Below are 17,714 nucleotides of genomic sequence, written 5' to 3'. Positions count from 1 at the left end.
CTTGAGCCCTTTTCTCTTCTCCCTCCATACTATCTTGCTCAGTGATCTCATCAACTCTATTTGATTCAATTGCTCTTTTTACAAATGTTTCCCAGATCCATGAATCTGCTTTAACCTCTCTCCTGAATTCCAATCATTCCATCTGGATATATTGAATTGGATACCCAAAAAAATCATCACAAAGATTAAATTGAATATATCTCAAACTGTACTCATTAGCTTTCCCCATCTCAATGTAGTTTACTGTAGTAATTTTCCATTTCCTTTTGCTTGTTTGACAGAACAGGAAACTGAGGTAAACAGGATTAAATGACTTTTCGTGGGGGTAGCATTATCCTCCTAGAGGAGCAGAAAATGTTATAAGACATTCAGAATTCAGATAGGGCAAGAAACCTTCCTTCTTCTACTCGAAAAAAGCACGAAAAGAGGCATATGCTTTTGGACACATGGCTTCCATGTTGGTTTGTTTTACTTGATTGCTCCTTTTTATTATAAGGGTGGGTCCTATTGTAATGGTTATTAGATGAACATGGTGGGCTTTTGAAGAAATTAGTAAAGAATTTATGATCATTTTAAAAGTTATCTAACATGAAAATAAGTCTAATGTAGCAGTCTCACTGGTTTTTGTCATTTGTTATTCATTCCTATCTGAACTCTACTGTGTCTTTTATATCCAATCTTACCTACCTACAACCATCTCCTTGACAGATGCTTTTTAATAACTGAAAGAAATCTCCTTTCTACAACATCTTAAAAATTATACACCAGCCCTGAAGTTAGGAAGAGCTGATTTCAAATCTGCCTCAGCTATCCTAGCTGTGTGATCCTGGGCAAGTCACTTAACCCCAATTGCCTCAGCAAAAAATAAAAAAAAATTATGTGGGACATTCAGCTTACCAGCAGGAATCAGCAAAGAGGCTTTCTGATATGCTTAAGACTCTGGCCCAGACTGAAGCCACCATAAATGCTGCTGGTTTCTTTTTATAAGTGGGGGGAAAGGGAGAATTCATTTTACTAGCTGATTAGACTCTATGGACAATGGTGGTGACAGAAAAGGCTAATGCTCAGCTATATCTGAATTGTTGGTGTTTTGTGTTACCCATCACTAAGGACAGATTCTTTCAACACAGTCAAGTCAATAAATCTAATGATCCTTTCAAAAGATTTCAAAAGATTCAAGTCAACAAATCTGTAAGCATTTATTAATTACCATGTGCCACCTGTGTTAAGCACCAAGGAAAAATAAAAAAATAGTTGTTCCCTTTAAGGAGCTTACAATATAAAGGGAGAAGTAATATTATGACAACTACATAGAAGCAAAATATAAAGAGTAGCTAGAAGTCCTGGAGTCAGGAGGACCTGAGCTCAAAACCAGTCTCAGATACTTACCAACCAAGTGACCCTGCGCAAATTACTTAACCCCATTTGTTTTAGTTTCCTCATTGTAAAATGAGTTGGGGGAGGAAAAGGCAAACCACTCCAGCATATTTGCAAAGAAAACCCCAAATGGGGTCATAAAGAATGAGACACAACTAAACAATGACAATAAGGTGAAACAATAACTTGCTCCCAAAGTCTTCCTAATAGCTCTGAGAGAGCTCAGAACTTTCCACCTAACTTCATTTTCTGTCATTTACTCAGCTTGGTCTCGACTTTAAGAAGTTTATTTGCTTTCTTTGGGGTGACATCTTCCTCCCAGTAACTCTGGAGCATAGGGAATGTCTTTTCATTATTCGTCTCCACTGCTCAGCACAGTGCCTGACACATTGTAAGCACTTTAATTGATTGATTTACTTGATGTGCTCTTGTATAAATCGTACTTTGGTTTCTTTGATGTGACTTGAATTAAATAAGACCAGAGAAAGTGGGGGTAAGGGAAGGGAAAGGGAAAAAGTGGGAAAAGCATTTATTAAGCATTGACTATGTGCCAGACACTATGCTAAGTATGATCTTTTTAGATTTCAGAATATTTGCACAGAGAAAGAGATATAACAGTAGATTCCACTGTCTGAATTTGTATTAGCTAGTGAGCCCCTTTATTTTGTGAGCAGATTATTCTATTCCTAGTAAAGGGTAAGACATTTTGAGTACCTTATTTGCATGTAAAAAGAACAGTAGGGACAATTAATTTGTCCCTAGGGCAGAGATTTATCCCTAGACTTATATACCTTTTTATTAACCCATCAATTTGCATAAAGAAAAAAGAAGAACCTTGGAGGTTTTTTTTGTTTTTTTTTTAAGGCCAAGTCTTGACTCTAAAGTTGTTTGGTTATTATGTCCTTTATCTGGTAACATACTAGCCAGCAGAGATAAAGAAATGAGAAATGTACTGGTTGGTCACCATAAATTAGGGTGAAGGCTCTCACTAAGGGAGCCTAAACCTAAAACAGGAAGAATTGTCATGTAGAGAGACTAATGTAAAAATGGTCTCCCACTTTCTCCCTGTGAAAAGACAAGCCTCAGAGCCCTAAACCTGAAAGAACTGGGTACACTCTCACTGCCAGTACTAGGCTCAAGCAGAGGAGCTTGAGGCTGCAGGTGGTCGACCACTGCTGCCCACTGCAGAGCAGAGATACCCATTCATGGGGATTTTTCAGAGACAAAGGATGTCTTATGGCACTTTGAGAATGGTGGAATCACTTGCTTACAAGTGCTTACCACATGTATTGTCACTACTAGTAGTAGTGGGATAATGTGCTCCAGGCTTATGTGTGTAATTAAAGAGCCTCATTTCTGAGGTGAAGATTTAGAAGGTTAGATTGGGTCCCTCACAGCACCCCTTTAACCTTGAGAGCAAGTGATACTCTGGAGACTTAATTCCTGAGTTCAGGTACAAGTTGAGGAGGTACTACATGTGAATAAAAGATACATATTTTTATTTGCTTTCATAGTTGTTCTAATTGCTTTCTTCTCTATGAAAGGAAAACCAGAAATAGTTTTTTTTTGTTGTTGTTGTTGTTGTTGTTTTTTGTTTGTTTGTTTTAAGAATCCAGGGTTTCTTGAGTTTTTCTAACAAATTGAAAGGAGAAAAACAACAGAAAGAAGGAAAAAACGGACTTTACACATTTTAAAAATAAATGTTTTCTAGTGGTTTCCTTCAAATGGCAATACTGAGCAAATAGGAGAAACTGTACTTCAGAAGTCTGATGTCCCAGGCTGCTTTGCTTGCTCCTATGGTTACCATGATGTTATCATAACCCCTGAGTATGGATGGCATTAAGCTATCTATAACCCAACCTATAAATATCTAGGAGCTTGGGATATAGAAATGTTTGCTTTGATGTTTTTAGAATGCAAGCATTATTTTTTTTAATGAAAATTTAAAAACCTATTCATTTTATCCAGAATATCAAAATATACTCATGTATTCCTGCCCTATTAACCATAAACGAATGATTAATTAGTCCATCAATCGACAAGCATTTATTATATATATATATATGTATATGTATATATAAATAATAAATGCTTGTTGATTATATATATATATATATATATATATATATATATATATATATATATATATATATATATATATATATATATAATAAATGCTTGTCTAAGTGCCAAGAATTTTGCTATGCACTGGGGATTCAAACACAAGAATGAAATAATCCCAACACATAAATATAAACACATGCAAAATAGTTCAATATAAGATAGTTTGGGAAAGAGCATTATCTATTATAGGGATGGGGAAATGCTTCATACAAAAGATGGTGTTTAACTGGGACTTCACAAAGTAAAAGTGAAGAAAAGAGAGGGTCTTTTTTTCAGACAACTATATAATAGGACAAGTATTATAAAAGCACAGAGACCAGAAGGAGACTGTTGTGGGTGAGAACAACGAGAAGGCCAATTGGTCTAAATCAAAAAGTAGTAGGAAGGGGAGTAATATCTAGTGAAATTGGTAAGATTGAGGAGGGGACAGGTTGTGAAGAGCTTTAAAAGCTAAACAGAAGAATTTAAATTTTCTATGCATTTATATCATATATTTATTTTTATATTTTATCTTATAGACAATAGGGAGTCACTGGAGTTGATAGAGCAGAGAGTTATAGGGACAGAAATATACTTAAAGAACATAACTTGGGTAGAAATGTATAAGATGGATAGAGTGTTAAGAGACTTGAGACAGGGAAAACAATTAGGAAACCATTGTAATAATCTAGATGAAGGTTGATGAGAGTTTGAATCAAAGTGAATGTGAGTAGAGAGAAGGGATTATATATGAGATGTTATGGAAGTAGAAATAATACAGTTTGACAACTTCTCTGCTATAAGGGGGGAAAAATGAAAACTCAAGGATAATGACAAGATTTTGAACCCGAAAAACTTGCAAAGATGATGGTACCTTTAACAAAAATAAGGACATTTAGAACATGGGTTTTCCTTTGGAATAAGGATAAAGAGTCCATTTTTAGGACATGTTGAGACTGAACGGTCTCTAGAAGGTCCATTTTAAAGTATCCATTAGCCAATTGGTGATGTGGGACTGAAGCTCAGAGGAAAGAACAAAGCTCAATAAATCAGTATGGAAGTCTTCTGCATGGAGATGATAGTTACTCTTGTGTTACTAAAAGAAGTTGTAGAAGGAGAAGAGAAGGTGGCTAAGGAGAGAATCTTGTCACAAGGATGGGATATGAGATGGATGGCGAATGAACAAAGGAAACTAGTTAAGTAGTCAGACAGGTAGGAGAATCATGAAAACCCAAATAGGAGAAAGTATCCAGAAAGAAAGAGTAGTCAACAGTATTAGTTGATAGGTCCGAAATGGTGAGACCTGAGGAAAGACCATTACATCTGGCAACTCAGAAGGCATGGATAACTTTGAAAAAAACACTTTCAAGAAAGCACTCCGGATTGAAAAGAATCTGAAAGAATTGAAAGAGAGGAGGCAATGACTACAGACAGCTTTGTCAAGGAGTTTATCTGAGAGAGGGATGGTAGGATTACAGAGAATTTTTTATGGTTGGGAACATGTTTGAAGACAGTAGGGAAGGAGCCTGAAGGTAGGGAAAGATTGAAGATGGAAAAGATAGAGAGGATGATTGAAAGGGATTTCTCTAGATCACAGGAGTAGATGAGATCAAACACGTGTGGAGACAGGTTGGTCTTGGCAAGAAGAACTTCTTTGTCAGAAACTGAGGGAACTCTCAAATCATGTCATTTTCCTCTTTATGGTTGTTACATGGGTGAGAGCAAATACTCATCTACTTTTTCTTCAGGGCTGAGTCCATGCATTCATATTCCATCGCTGCCCTGGGTATCCTTGTACTTTGGATTGAGAGGCTGTCATCGCTGGGCTAGTAGGCCATGTAATGTTCCTTTCCATGGCTTCTAGGTGACTGAAGGCATGTGGCTATGGTATGCCTTACTCTAGGACAGCCATTAATGGCTCATAGGAGGTGACCTAAATGTCAAGACTGCTGCAATCCTAGCTCTGTCGTTGTATGTTCTTTGTTCTCAAAGAGGACCTCAAGAAGGCTGGTAAGTGAGGGAGGCTGGACAAGGTCCCCTACCTCACTTTCCTCTCCTAAGTCATCTGGGTCCAGTGGCCAGATATGGATTAAGACAGCTGGAGATGGTGCTGGATGCAGTGGGAGACCTTGGCCTTTTTGAGCTAATATCTTTAACTGGTCTCAGTTTGATTGAGTTAAAGCCATTCACATAAGCAGTGAGACAGACTATCAAAAATCTTAGCCCTGCTGAAAGGCCAAAAGAGGAGAAATAGCCCTTTGACTTCCTTTTATAAGCCATTTAATGAGGTGGAGGGTAGAATATCCAACTTCTCCCAAAGCCTTCCTTCAAAAAGGTCTTTTCCTTCCTCCCCTGCTTTGCTCCCTTCCTTTTTTTTTTTTTTTTTTTTTTTTTTTTGTATTGTTCTTCCTCTCCCTTAAGTAGATTACAAGCTCCTTAAAGGCAGGGATTGTTGTTTTATTAATTGTACCTCCAGTATTTAGCATAATTCTTGGAACACAGTAGGTGTTTAATACATGTTTATTGGATTTTATTGGGTGGTTCCTCACAGAATGCTCAATGCACTGCTTTATAAGCCTTGGAGGCCACTTCCGTCTGAAAACCATCTCTACTAGAAGTCATTATACATACCTCTACCTTCTTTAGGAAGACACAAAAGCTTACTCCCTGTTAGCTTATCAATTTGACCCATGAAGTCCCTTGATCAATTAATCTCCTATATTGTTGTTTGGTAAATAAATGCCTTTTGAATTCAGCACTTTGTATAACTTAGCTCTGCCTCTTTTATTTACTAGTTTTGGTTTGAGGGAATTTTAACAAGGTTTTCTAGCAGATCAATCAACAAACATTTATTAAGCACTTCTTATTACTTTCTTTATGCCATTGAGAAGTAAAAAGAAAAAGTGAAAGCCAGATCCCATTTAAAAGTTTTGTTTCAGTTGTAAAGTTGCTGCTATTCAGTGAGAAAGGAATGGAAAGTGTGCTAGCTCAAAACATTAAGGTTTAAATCCTGGCTCTATGACTTACTGCTTTATAAATTGTTTCCCCACAATAATTCTCTGAGGTAGATTATTTCAAATGCTGTTATCTGATATTCATTTGTTTAGAAAGGCCAAATAAATTATCCAAGTTTTGTAGTGGGAATTAAGACTCAAATCTTTTCACTCAAACTGCAGTGTTCCCGATATTTGGCCTTGCTGAGTGATCTGCTAGCCTTAGGTAGGGTTGTGTAAAACTAAGTTTCCAGCTAGAAAACAAACAGAAAAGAAACCAATAGACAACAAAATTAAAGCACATTAAAGCTTAATTATCCAGAATTGCTCAGGAATGAATGAGTTCTACTATTGATTTTTTTAATAGCTAAAGTTTAACCATTTTAATACTGTTTTTCTTTCTTTCTTTTTTTTTAATGGCACTCTGTAAAATGCATCACACAATCCCCTACACAGCCTGCGCCAAAATGAGAAACTATCCTCGGCTGAATGTATGCTTTGGGGCATCTAATTAAATCACAGCTCAGTAGTCCCCCACTGTTGTTTATTTTACTGGACCAACTGGAAGACACACTATTCAAGTCAAAAGACATTTACTTAAATAGCAGAGCAAAGTAAATGACTAGGAAAATTCCTCTCCTCCACACAGGGTTATACTCTTTCACAGGTTACAGTAAAGGAAAAATACATAGGGAACTTTCCTGGCTAGCATAACAAATATGGCCAAGGAACTTTCATGAAAAGGGCACGTATATGGAAAAAATATACATATAGAGAATGTGTACTTAGGTAACATGTCAGAGAGGAAACGTGTAGATCACCATATGGAGCCAGAGAACAAACATGGCTAGGAATTCACATAACCCAGGAAATGCTATTCCTTCTTTGGCATCTCCCACCGGAACACCTTCTGCCTCTTCATTAGGATATGTCTTTGATTCCAGTTCTCATTTGGTGATATCATTTGGCTATGAGCTGCTTTCTCTTCTGCATACCATTGACATCATCTTCTGGTCTATCTGTTCTTCTGTGAAGCTATCTATTGGTACCTTGGTGAATTGTTCTGTTAGTTTGGTGCTTCTCTGCTGGTTATCTACTTAATTAAAGCTATTATGTACGCTTTTCCTAGAGGGGAGGAGTCTGTCAGCTATTTTAGTCTCTGGGGAGGTTTCAGCTCTTTTGTGATTCATTTCCACAACCAATATGAGAAGAAATTGTTTTTGTTCAGTGGTTTCGAATCCCATCATGATGACCCCATTTGGGGTTTTCTTGGCAAAGATACTAGAGCAATTTGCCATTTTCTTCTCCAGTTCATTTTATAGATGAGGAAACTGAGGCAAACAGGATTAAGTGACTTGCCTAGATCACACAGTCTTTAAGTCTCTGAGGTCACATTTGAACTCAGAAAGATGAGAACTCCTGACTATAGGTCTAGCACACTATCCACTGTATCACCTAGCTTTCTCTCTAAGACACTAAATCTTTTAAACATCTTTATTTCTGCCCAGCATTCCCCTTAGAATACCATACAAATTACCCTCCCAGAGCTTCATTTAGCAGTTCTGGCTTTTTCCTTACCTTCCTACCTGTCCCAAATTTATCACCCTTCCTATACCTGACTCTTTTTCTTCTAATTATTATTTTTTTCTGAAGCAACTAGGGTTAAGTGACTTGCCCAGGTCACACAGCTAGGAAGTGTTAAATGTCTGAGATTAGATTTGTACTCAGGTCTTTCAGACTTCAGGGCTGGTACTCTATCCACTAAATTACCTAGCTGCCCCTATACCTGACTTTTAAACAGAATATGCCTAACCCAATTTGTTTTTATTTTTAAATGAGGATTAGCCTCAATAATCGCAGTTCCCTTACACTCCAATATTTTATAATTATGAACATCAGAACTTAGAAGTAGAAGAGACCTTAGTAATCATTTAGCTCAATCTCCGATTTTACTTTTTTTTTTTAAGAACTTTAAAGTGATTTTTTTCAAAATACATACAAAGATAGTTTTCAACATTCACCCTTGAAAAACCTTGTGTTCCAAGTTTTTCTCTTTCCCTTTCCATCTCCTCTCTCCTTTAGACAGCAAGTAATCTAATATAGGTTAAAAATGTGCAATTCTTCCAAATGTATTTCCACATTTATCATGCTGCACAAGAAAAATCAGATCATAAAGGAGAAAAATGAAAAAACAAGCAAGAAAACAATAACAATAAAAATGTGAAAATACTATTTGCTATTCTAAAAATAACTGTAGCCATAAACTGAATCATCATAGACTCCATGTGATACCTAGGAATTTGTTTTCCTGAAGAAAAAACATTCTTAACGTCAGCTTATATTTTAATCACATGCTGGGTTCTCAAAAGTTTATGCAGCATCTTGATCTTTGGGTAATGTGAGGTGACTTGCTTTTAGAAAAAGCTCTTGTAAAATCCAAAGTCAGTATACAGCTGGATTTTTGGCTTAGCCCTGTCTATTCCCAGACTACTGAGATGTTCTATTAGAGACTTCTTCAGTGTATTATGCTACCTGATCACAATGACAATTCATAAAGTATTTTGAAATATGCAAGGCATTTTTATTGTTGTTCAGTCATTTCAGTCCTGTTTGATTCTTTATGACATTATTTGGGGTTTTTTTTTGTTTTGTTTTGTTTTTTTTTTTTGGCAAAGATAGTGAGGTGATCTACCATTTCTTTCTTTAGCACATTTTATGGCTGAGAAACTGAGGTAAATGGGGGTAAGTGACTTAGTATAATATAGCTAATAAGGGACTGAGGCCAGACTGAATTTAGGAAGATGAGTCTTCTTGAGTCCAGTTACCACACTGTCCACTGTGCCTCCTGGGTACCCTATTTCAGGAATAGTCTCATTCAAACTATCAGCATTGGTAAAGAATTGTACATGTTCCTTGTTCCCTTAAAATGTGTTAATAACAAAAACATTTGTTGTAGTATTAATTTATAAGAGGATGGGAAGACCTATATGAACTGATACAGAGCGAAGTAATAGATGAGGTAAACAATGGCTATAAAATGATATAAGTAAAAATAATTTTAAAAAATTTCCTTTTAAATAGTATTATAATTTTTCCAGTTATACATAAAGATAATTTTTAACATTCATTAAAATTTTTTTTGAGTTCCAAATTTTTTTCCCTTCCTCCCTCTTTTCCTTTCTCTCTGAGATAGTAAGCAATTAGATATAGAAATATGTACAATCACGTTAAACATATTTCCATAGTAATCATGTTCTGAGAGAAGAAACAGACCAAAAGAAGAAAAAAATATGAAAAGATAAAGTGAGAATAATATGCTTTGCTCTGCATTCAGACTCTATCAATTTTTTCTCTAGCTGTGAAAAGCATTTTCCATCATGAATTCTTTGGAATTGTCTTGGATCATTGCATTGCTGAGAAGAGCTAAATCTTTCATAGCTGATCATCACACAATGTTACTGTTACTTTGTACTATGTTTTGCTGGTTCTGTTCACTTCACTAAGTATCAGTTCATTTAAGTTTTTCCAGTTTTTTTCTGAAATTCACCTGCTCATCATTTCTTATAGCAAATAGTATTATGTTATATTAATATACCAAACTTGTTCAGCCAGTCCTCAATTGATGGGCATCCCTTCACTTTCCAATTCTTTGCTACCACAAAAAGCTGCAGTAAATATTTTTGTATAGGTGGGTCCTTTTTGTTTTTTTTAATGATCTCTTTGGAATACAGACTTAGTAGTGATGTTGCTGGATCAATGGGTATCCACACTTTTATAACCCTTTGGGTATAGTGTCAAATTGCTCTCCAGACTGGTTGGATTGGTTTACAATTTTACCAACAATGCAGTAGTCTTCCAATTTTTCACATCTCTGACATTTACAAGTTTCTTTTTTTTTTTTGTCGTCATATTAACCAATCTGATAGGTATGAGGTAATGCTTTAGAGTTGTTTTGCTTTTCCTTTCCTTAATACTGCTTTAGAGCGTTTTTATATATTAATATAGATATTTTTCATATGAAAACTTCCTGTTCACATCATTTGAGCATTTATCAATTGGGAAAATGACTTATATTCTTCTAAATTTGACTCAGTTGCTTATATATTTGAGAAATTATATTGAGAAAAATAATTCATATTTGCCATCTCCTAAGGAGAATCCAAGTTCTGGGCACTGGACTCCCAGTTCTGGGCACTGACTTTCTCAGCTCATCTCCATAGTCAAAACTCTATTTGTGTTTCTGCAGTAGATACTAGGCTGATGGAAGTGGTCGTTGAGGGATGGTGAGGCGAGGAGACATCTCCTTCCCTGCCTTATTATACATTCACAAGGAGAAAGGTACATAGCGACCTGAGCTGATAAACTCCTCCTCCATAGCTAACTCTTCTCCATTGTTCACAGCCCACACAGCTTCCCGGTGGCTCTAAGCCCACATAGCTTCCCGGTGGCTCTAATGTCTACTTGTCTTGTTGAGATCCTTCTTTTTTGTTCTAGGTAACAATGGTAAGGACATTTTGTCCTTGGGGCACCTGTTAAAATACAAATATGTTATCTGGAAGAAAAGGGTGACTTGGGGCCATTGATATATCATTTATAAGATTAGTTATTAGCTCTCATAAGAGATAGTCCAGAAGGGATGGCATGTGGAAATAATACATTTTGATATCACTTGCTCCCCCTGAGTTTCTGCTTTCTCATCTTTATAATGGAGGACTTCTCAGTGCCCTCTAAAATTCCTCCCAGCTTCAATGATGAGGCAACATGAATGTGGGGTTTGGCTTAAATATTTTTTGAGTCCTGTTTCTGACACTTAATAACTAGTAACCATAGAGAAGCCACTTAAATTTTTCAAACCTTAATATTTCTTTATGAGAAAAAAAAAAAAAAAGGGTTAAGGAGTTTGCCATGCAGCTGGAAATAGGCCAGAGACAAAGAATGGGAAGTCTTTGACCTCCAGGGTGAACATTTGCATTTTCCTCATTCCTGGATTTCACTGCCTCTTCACTTCTACCCTCTTAAAATCCCTAACTTCCTTCAAAGCTTGTCTGAAGTGCCATCTTTTTTCCTGCTTTCTCCAGCTTTGGGGCCCTATCTACCCTTACCACATTATTTTTTATTTACTATACATACACACACACACACATAGTATTTACTTATAAAAATTATTATAAATTATAATAAATATATTTATTTAATATATATTACATATAAATAACATATTCAATATAATATATAAATATAAATTATAAATATGGAGGCTAATTAAAGAGTACCAGATCTGAGACCTAGTCCATCTTTATAGACAGTAGGAGTAAGTCTGTACCTATACCACCAGCATGGTAGCTGAGAGAAAGAGAAGGAAAGGTCCTGGCAATCTCCTCTCCAGGCCAGAATAGGATTTATCTGCTATGCCTCAAATATCTCCAATCTAAGAATGAATGTATTCAGCAGGAAAACTGCTTTTCTGATCACTCATGGGACAGAGTAACCCTTAGCTCACTCATCAGCTTAGGCCTTTCCTAGGAAACAATAGTTACACAAAAGTCTATCATAAATTACAATGGTGAGTAATTTATTCAAGCAAAATGGTAAACAAAATTTGGAGAATGTCCTCTACAGATTCGTCTACAATTATGATTTTAGAATACTAAAGAATACAAGACTAAACAAGCTCTTCTGCTGGGAGCAACATTATATTTTAGTTCTGATTTGGAGAGAGGGAACATTCACTCCCAGGGAAGGTCCTCTCTCATCATCTTAGAATAATATAGGCCCTAAAGTTAAGGAACACGATGGAACCTACTTTTATATATGCTCATGATTTGATAGACTTCAGTCCAACATCTCCCTTCTCTCTATTTCTCTTTTATCCACATATTTAAAAAATCTCTTTCTCCTAATTTTTTTCCCAAGATTACCTTGAGTATCTTGAATGAATTTTTGACAGTCACTCTCAGCATTCTATCAACTATTCAGGAATCATATCTATTTCCTTGTCCTAGAAACTTGAAACACAGGGTGGTCTTTTAGAAAATTGCCCCCATGCCTTCAAAAAAAAACAAACAAAACAAAAACATGTATACATATAAGTGTACACAGATTGAGGGCAGGGATTGCATTTCTTTTTCTTTTTCTTTTTGAATATGTAAAATAAGGTAGTTGGACTAGATCACTTCTGAAATCCATTCTAACTATATATGATCCTGTGATTTATAACCCTAAATGGATGAATGAATAAATGTTTGACATGGGGATGAGGAAATGCTGAATGCACTGGGAATAAGGAACGTAAGACACATTTTTACTTAGAGTCATCTCTTGCTTTCCTAAAAGACTGGTTCAGTGGGGAAAAAAAGATTGCCCTAAAAAGAGACCTTTTAAAACCAATCTTACTGAATGAATAAAATGCTTTCTTAGCTTAGTGAATGTCAGACAGTGATTAAAGAAATGGTCCATGAAACACTAGCTTTGGTGTAGGGCCAAGACAATTCATTTTTGATTATGGCATGGACTTTAAGTACATCTGTAATAAGGAATTATGTGAACATCCCCAAATTCAATTGCATGTTTATTACTTCATAAATCATTGGTATGGGACAGGTTTGTGTTATCCATCATTGTGGTTCTGATTACTGCATTCTTTTTTGTGGGGTAGGGGAGTGGGTAATGGCAGAAACTTCATCAGAGACATAGCTATTTAACATCCCCGATTAATAAAAATACTTCCCATTTTTACAGCATATTAAGGTTTTTAAGATACTTTCCTCACAATAAGCCTATAAGATAGAGTACTGTATCTTCAACTCCATCTCAAAGACAAGGAAACAAACTTGAAGGAATTGAGGGATTAGCCCAAGGTCACACCGATTAAGATCCAGGTTCCTGACTTCTATGTAGTGTTCCTATTACCTCATAACAATAGAATTCATTCTTAGTCTTTCCCCCTCTTTACTTCTTAACTAGTAAATGAAAAGTGAAATAGAGGGCAGAATTCAGAGATACACAAAAGCTGTTCACAATCCTTTTGGGCCACTGGCAATTACTTTAGGGAAATACTATTGTAAATACTATTGTGCTCATTTCTCTCTTCCTAGATCAAAGTAACTTGATCAGTTACAGTAACTGTCAAAACAGTAAAATGTTATGAAATAGAATAACTGAGAGAATACATCAAGAATCCTTGGTTTTGCCAATGTGGATTGACTTCCATAGATGTTCAGTAAAGTCTTTAGAAGGGCTTTGAGAGTTGCTGTGACTAAAACATTGATTACTCGGCTGTCTATTTGGGGTCAGACATTTTCCAAATTCAATTAAGTTGTGCCTTCAGGACAGATAAAGATACAGTCTGCCATGGGACTCATACGTGAAGCTTTTCTAGTTTGGTAGACTTTGACAGAACTTATGTTTTACCAAAATGGTCTCCTCTAGAACAAGGCTTCTTAAACTTTTTCGCCTTATAATCTCTTTTTGCTCAAGAAATTTTTACATGACCCCAAGTATATAGGTATATAAAATAGGTATTCAAATCAAACATTTATTGATAATAAATCATAATTTTGCAACCCCCCATATGCAAACATGAACCACAGTTTAAGAAGCTGAGTTCTAGACCATAATGAGACATCAAAGAAGGACTTTAGTGAACAGGAAAAATGGATTTCAGGAGAAAAAAAAATCACTTTTGTCAGAGGCAAGAACTCCATGCTTACAGAGAATATTGCTGGGATTGATGGGAATAAAAACTATTAAGAGAATGAAGATTAATGCAAAAAGGGAAGAGCATTCTATGGTTCTTTTTAATCTTAGAGACCTGATAGGAGAAAGGACTTCTTTCAGAAAATGAGGACTAAGGGGAAGAATAATTTGGTGCCCACCATCCTGGCTGTCTGTCTTTATAATATCAACTAGAGATTAACTAGGAATAACAAATTTTAAAATGTGTCTAGTTCTTCAACTTTCAAAAAGCTGACCTTTTGTAGATAGTATTGCTTTTCTTTTCCTTTATTGAGGGTTAATGTGGAGTTTATTCAGTCATCTCCATTTCCCCTTCTCCCTTCCCCCCATTCCAAGAACATTCTTTCCTTGGTCCAGATCCATATTATGTTTCCTTCAAATCTCCTTGCATATTTAGAGTGAATGTTTCATTGAAGTAATAAAAGCATGGTGAAATCAAAGAAACAATAAAGGAAGTAATATCCTTCTTTTCACCTACTCTTTCACAAAACCACAAAGCATTAATCCTACAACCTAACGATCCAAATTCCCAAGCAGGGATGGGAGGGGTTGAGCACAGCTGGAGTTGAGAACACCCACTTTCCCATTTCACCCTGGCATTACTTTGACTCATCACAGGAATAGGCTTGCTGTGGTCTTCAGTCAAGCTCTGCTCAAAGGCAGTGCTTGGAATGGGGACAGTTAGAGGTCCCAATGCTCTCTACTTCTTGGATTTTCATGCTAAATTTTCAGCCCAGGCTTAGATCTGGCACTTGCCCAGATAAATTCATGATTTCCTTATTAAAGTCTCAGCACAAAAGCAGAGATTAAGATGGAGGACATTTTAAGCATTGGAGTGATTTGTGTTAACAAACATTTGACAAATTTCCATTCAAGCAACTGTAAGTGTGTGTGTGTTTGCCCCAGTCAGATCAGTTTGATTACTGAGTTCAAACTAAGTTTATAGAATTCATCTTGACCTGATTTCTTTCTTTCTTTCTTTCTATTTTTCTTTCTTTCTTTCTATTTTTCTTTTTCTTTCTTTCTCTCTTTCTTCTTTCTTTTTTCTTTTTTCTTTCTTCTTTTTTCTTTCTTTTTCTCTTTCTTCCTTTTTTTCTTTCCCTTTTTCTCTCTTTCTCTTTTTCTCTTTCTTTCTTTCTCTTTCTTCCTTTCTTTCTCTCTTTCTTTTTTTTTTCTTTCTTTCTTTCTTTTTCTCTTCCTTCCTTCCTTTCTTTTTCTCTTTGTTTCTTTTTTCTTTTTTCTTTCTTTCTTTCTTCCTTCTTTTTTCTTTCTTCTTTTTTCTTTCTTTCTTTTTTTCTTCTTTTTTCTTTCTTCTTTTTTCTTTCTTTCTTTTTTCTTTCTTTCTTTCTTTCTTTCTTCTTTTTTCTTTCTTCTTTTTTCTTTCTTTCTTTTTTCTTTCTTTCTTTCTTTCTTTCTTTCTTTCTTTCTTTCTTTCTTTCTTTCTTTCTTTTTCTCTTTCTTTCTCCCTTCCTTTCTCTTTCTTTCTTTCTTTTTTTCCCTTTTTCTCTCTTTCTTTCTCTTTTTCTCTTTCTTTCTTTTTCTCTTTCTCCCTTCCTTTCTCTTTCTTTTTCTCTTCCTTCCTTCCTTTCTCTCTTTCTTTCTTTTTTCTTTCTTTCTTTCTTTTTCTCTTCCTTCCTTTCTTTCTTTTTCTCTTTGTTTCTTTCTTTTTCTCTTCCTTCCTTCCTTCCTTCTTTCCTTCTTTCCTTCCTTCCTTCCTTTCTTTTTCTCTTTCTTCCTTGCTTTCTCTTTCTTTCTTTCTTTCACTTTTTCTCTTTCTTTCTTTTTCTCTTCCTTCCTTTCTTTTTCTCTTCCTTCCTTCCTTTCTCTCTTTCTCTCTTTCTTTCTTTTTCTCTTCCTTCCTTTCTTTTTTCTTTCTTCTTTCTTTCTCTTCCTTCCTTCCTTCCTTTCTCTCTTTCTCTCTTTCTTTCTTTTTCTCTTCCTTCCTTCCTTCCTTCCTCCCTCCCTCCCTCTCTCTCTCTCTCTCTCTCTCTCTCTCTCTCTCTCTCTTTCTTCCTTCCTTCTTTCCTTCCTTCTGCAATTGGGGTTAAGTAACTTCCCCAGGGTCACAAAGCTAGGAAGTGTTACGTGTCTGAGAACAGATTTGAACACAGGTCTTCCTGACTTCAGGGCTGGTGTTTTGACCTGATTTCTTAAAGGTGATTAAAATTACTATGCACACACAGCCATTTATTTTTGCTTTTATTCTGAGCTCTCTCTGATTTGCTAAGTTCAACTTTATACTGAAAAGGCCTTCTGGAAGCACAGTTTTGAACTTACAATTAATGAAATACTGTGCTTGATCCTGGACAAACAGGTGACAGAGAGCCTGCATTATCATAATTCAGAATAGTCAATAGGCCTATATATCAATAAACACCAAAATGATCTTCTTAAAGTATAGTTCTGACTATGTCACATGGATAACCCATTTGATAAACTCTCCCAAGGTCAAAATAAAATATTTTGGTATACACACACACATACACACACACACACACACACACACACACACACACACACACACACCTCCTTGGGCTTTCCCTTAAAATAATAAATACCATAGGGAACAAGAGAAAACTTACAAAGTTAAATGAGACCCATTGTCCTCAAGAATAACTCCCTAGTTACTGAAGTAGACCACCAGATGACACTCTGCCTTTTGTTACGTGCATTATACATGTTGTTGCTATATGCTATTCATGGTTCTCTAATATGACTTCTTACAATATTGGTTAATAACCTGTTCTCTGGTAAGCATTGAATATTTGGTGCTATTTATATGAGTACTGCTACTAGGTGGGTCACAGTTGCTTTTTTGAGGAACTACAACAAATTTTAAACTGTGGGAAGAATATAAAAAAGCCTTTAGTAAGGCTTGATCTGGTCTCAGAGACTTTGGGAATTATATTTCTTCCCAGAGTAAGAAGATGCTAATATGAAACCAGGTAAGATTTTTTCCCATACAGTAGGAATTTTTGGAGGATTTTTTCAGAGGGAGAGACAGAAGACACAGGAAACAGAAAGAAGTGGCAATGGGTCTTTCCCTAGAGCAGCAGTACATCTTCAGTGGTTGTTGATAGCAACATCTGCAATTTCTTGCCTCAAATGAAAGCCTGCAAGAGAATTCATGAGAGCTACAATTTAAAGAGACAAGTGGTAATTGTAAGTTTGTGTTTTTAAATTGCAGGTGTTCACTCTGGTGCCTGGAATACTGAAACAATGGATAAAAGGATTTGGTCCTTACCTCAACCCCTTGCCCCCTTAGGTATGTATTTGACCCTAACTGTACCCTTTTATTTTGTTAAAGAATATATCTGACTGATCTAATTTTTTCTGTTTTTTTATTTTTTTGGTGAAGTAATTGGGGTTAAGTGACTTGTCCCTGGACAAGTTAACTGCTAGGAAATATTAAGTGCCTGAGATCAAATTTGAACTCAGGTACTCTTGACTTGAGAAGCAGCATTTAATCCACTGCCTCTCTAACATTATTTCTTATAAAAACCTGTG

At 35.8% G+C, this 17,714-nt stretch overlaps 1 protein-coding gene across 4 annotated transcripts in view; it reads left to right on the top strand.

Annotated features, from left to right (window-relative positions):
* FAM76B (family with sequence similarity 76 member B) overlaps window positions 1–17,714 on the top strand; it is a 93,990-nt gene that overhangs the window by 30,165 nt on the left and 46,111 nt on the right. For all 4 annotated transcript variants that reach the window (XR_007952100.1, XM_051986840.1, XM_051986841.1 and 1 more), the window contains exon 10: window positions 17,395–17,472. Coding sequence is in view for 3 of the 4 variants with exons in the window: in XM_051986840.1 (XP_051842800.1) it covers window positions 17,395–17,472 (78 nt within the window). In the remaining variant the exon portion in view is untranslated. The remainder of the gene's footprint in view (window positions 1–17,394; window positions 17,473–17,714) is intronic.

The sequence above is a fragment of the Antechinus flavipes genome, chromosome 3, assembly GCF_016432865.1.
Source record: "Antechinus flavipes isolate AdamAnt ecotype Samford, QLD, Australia chromosome 3, AdamAnt_v2, whole genome shotgun sequence".
Taxonomy (NCBI): Eukaryota; Metazoa; Chordata; class Mammalia; order Dasyuromorphia; family Dasyuridae; genus Antechinus; species Antechinus flavipes.
This window is presented reverse-complemented; position numbering and strand designations above follow the sequence as displayed.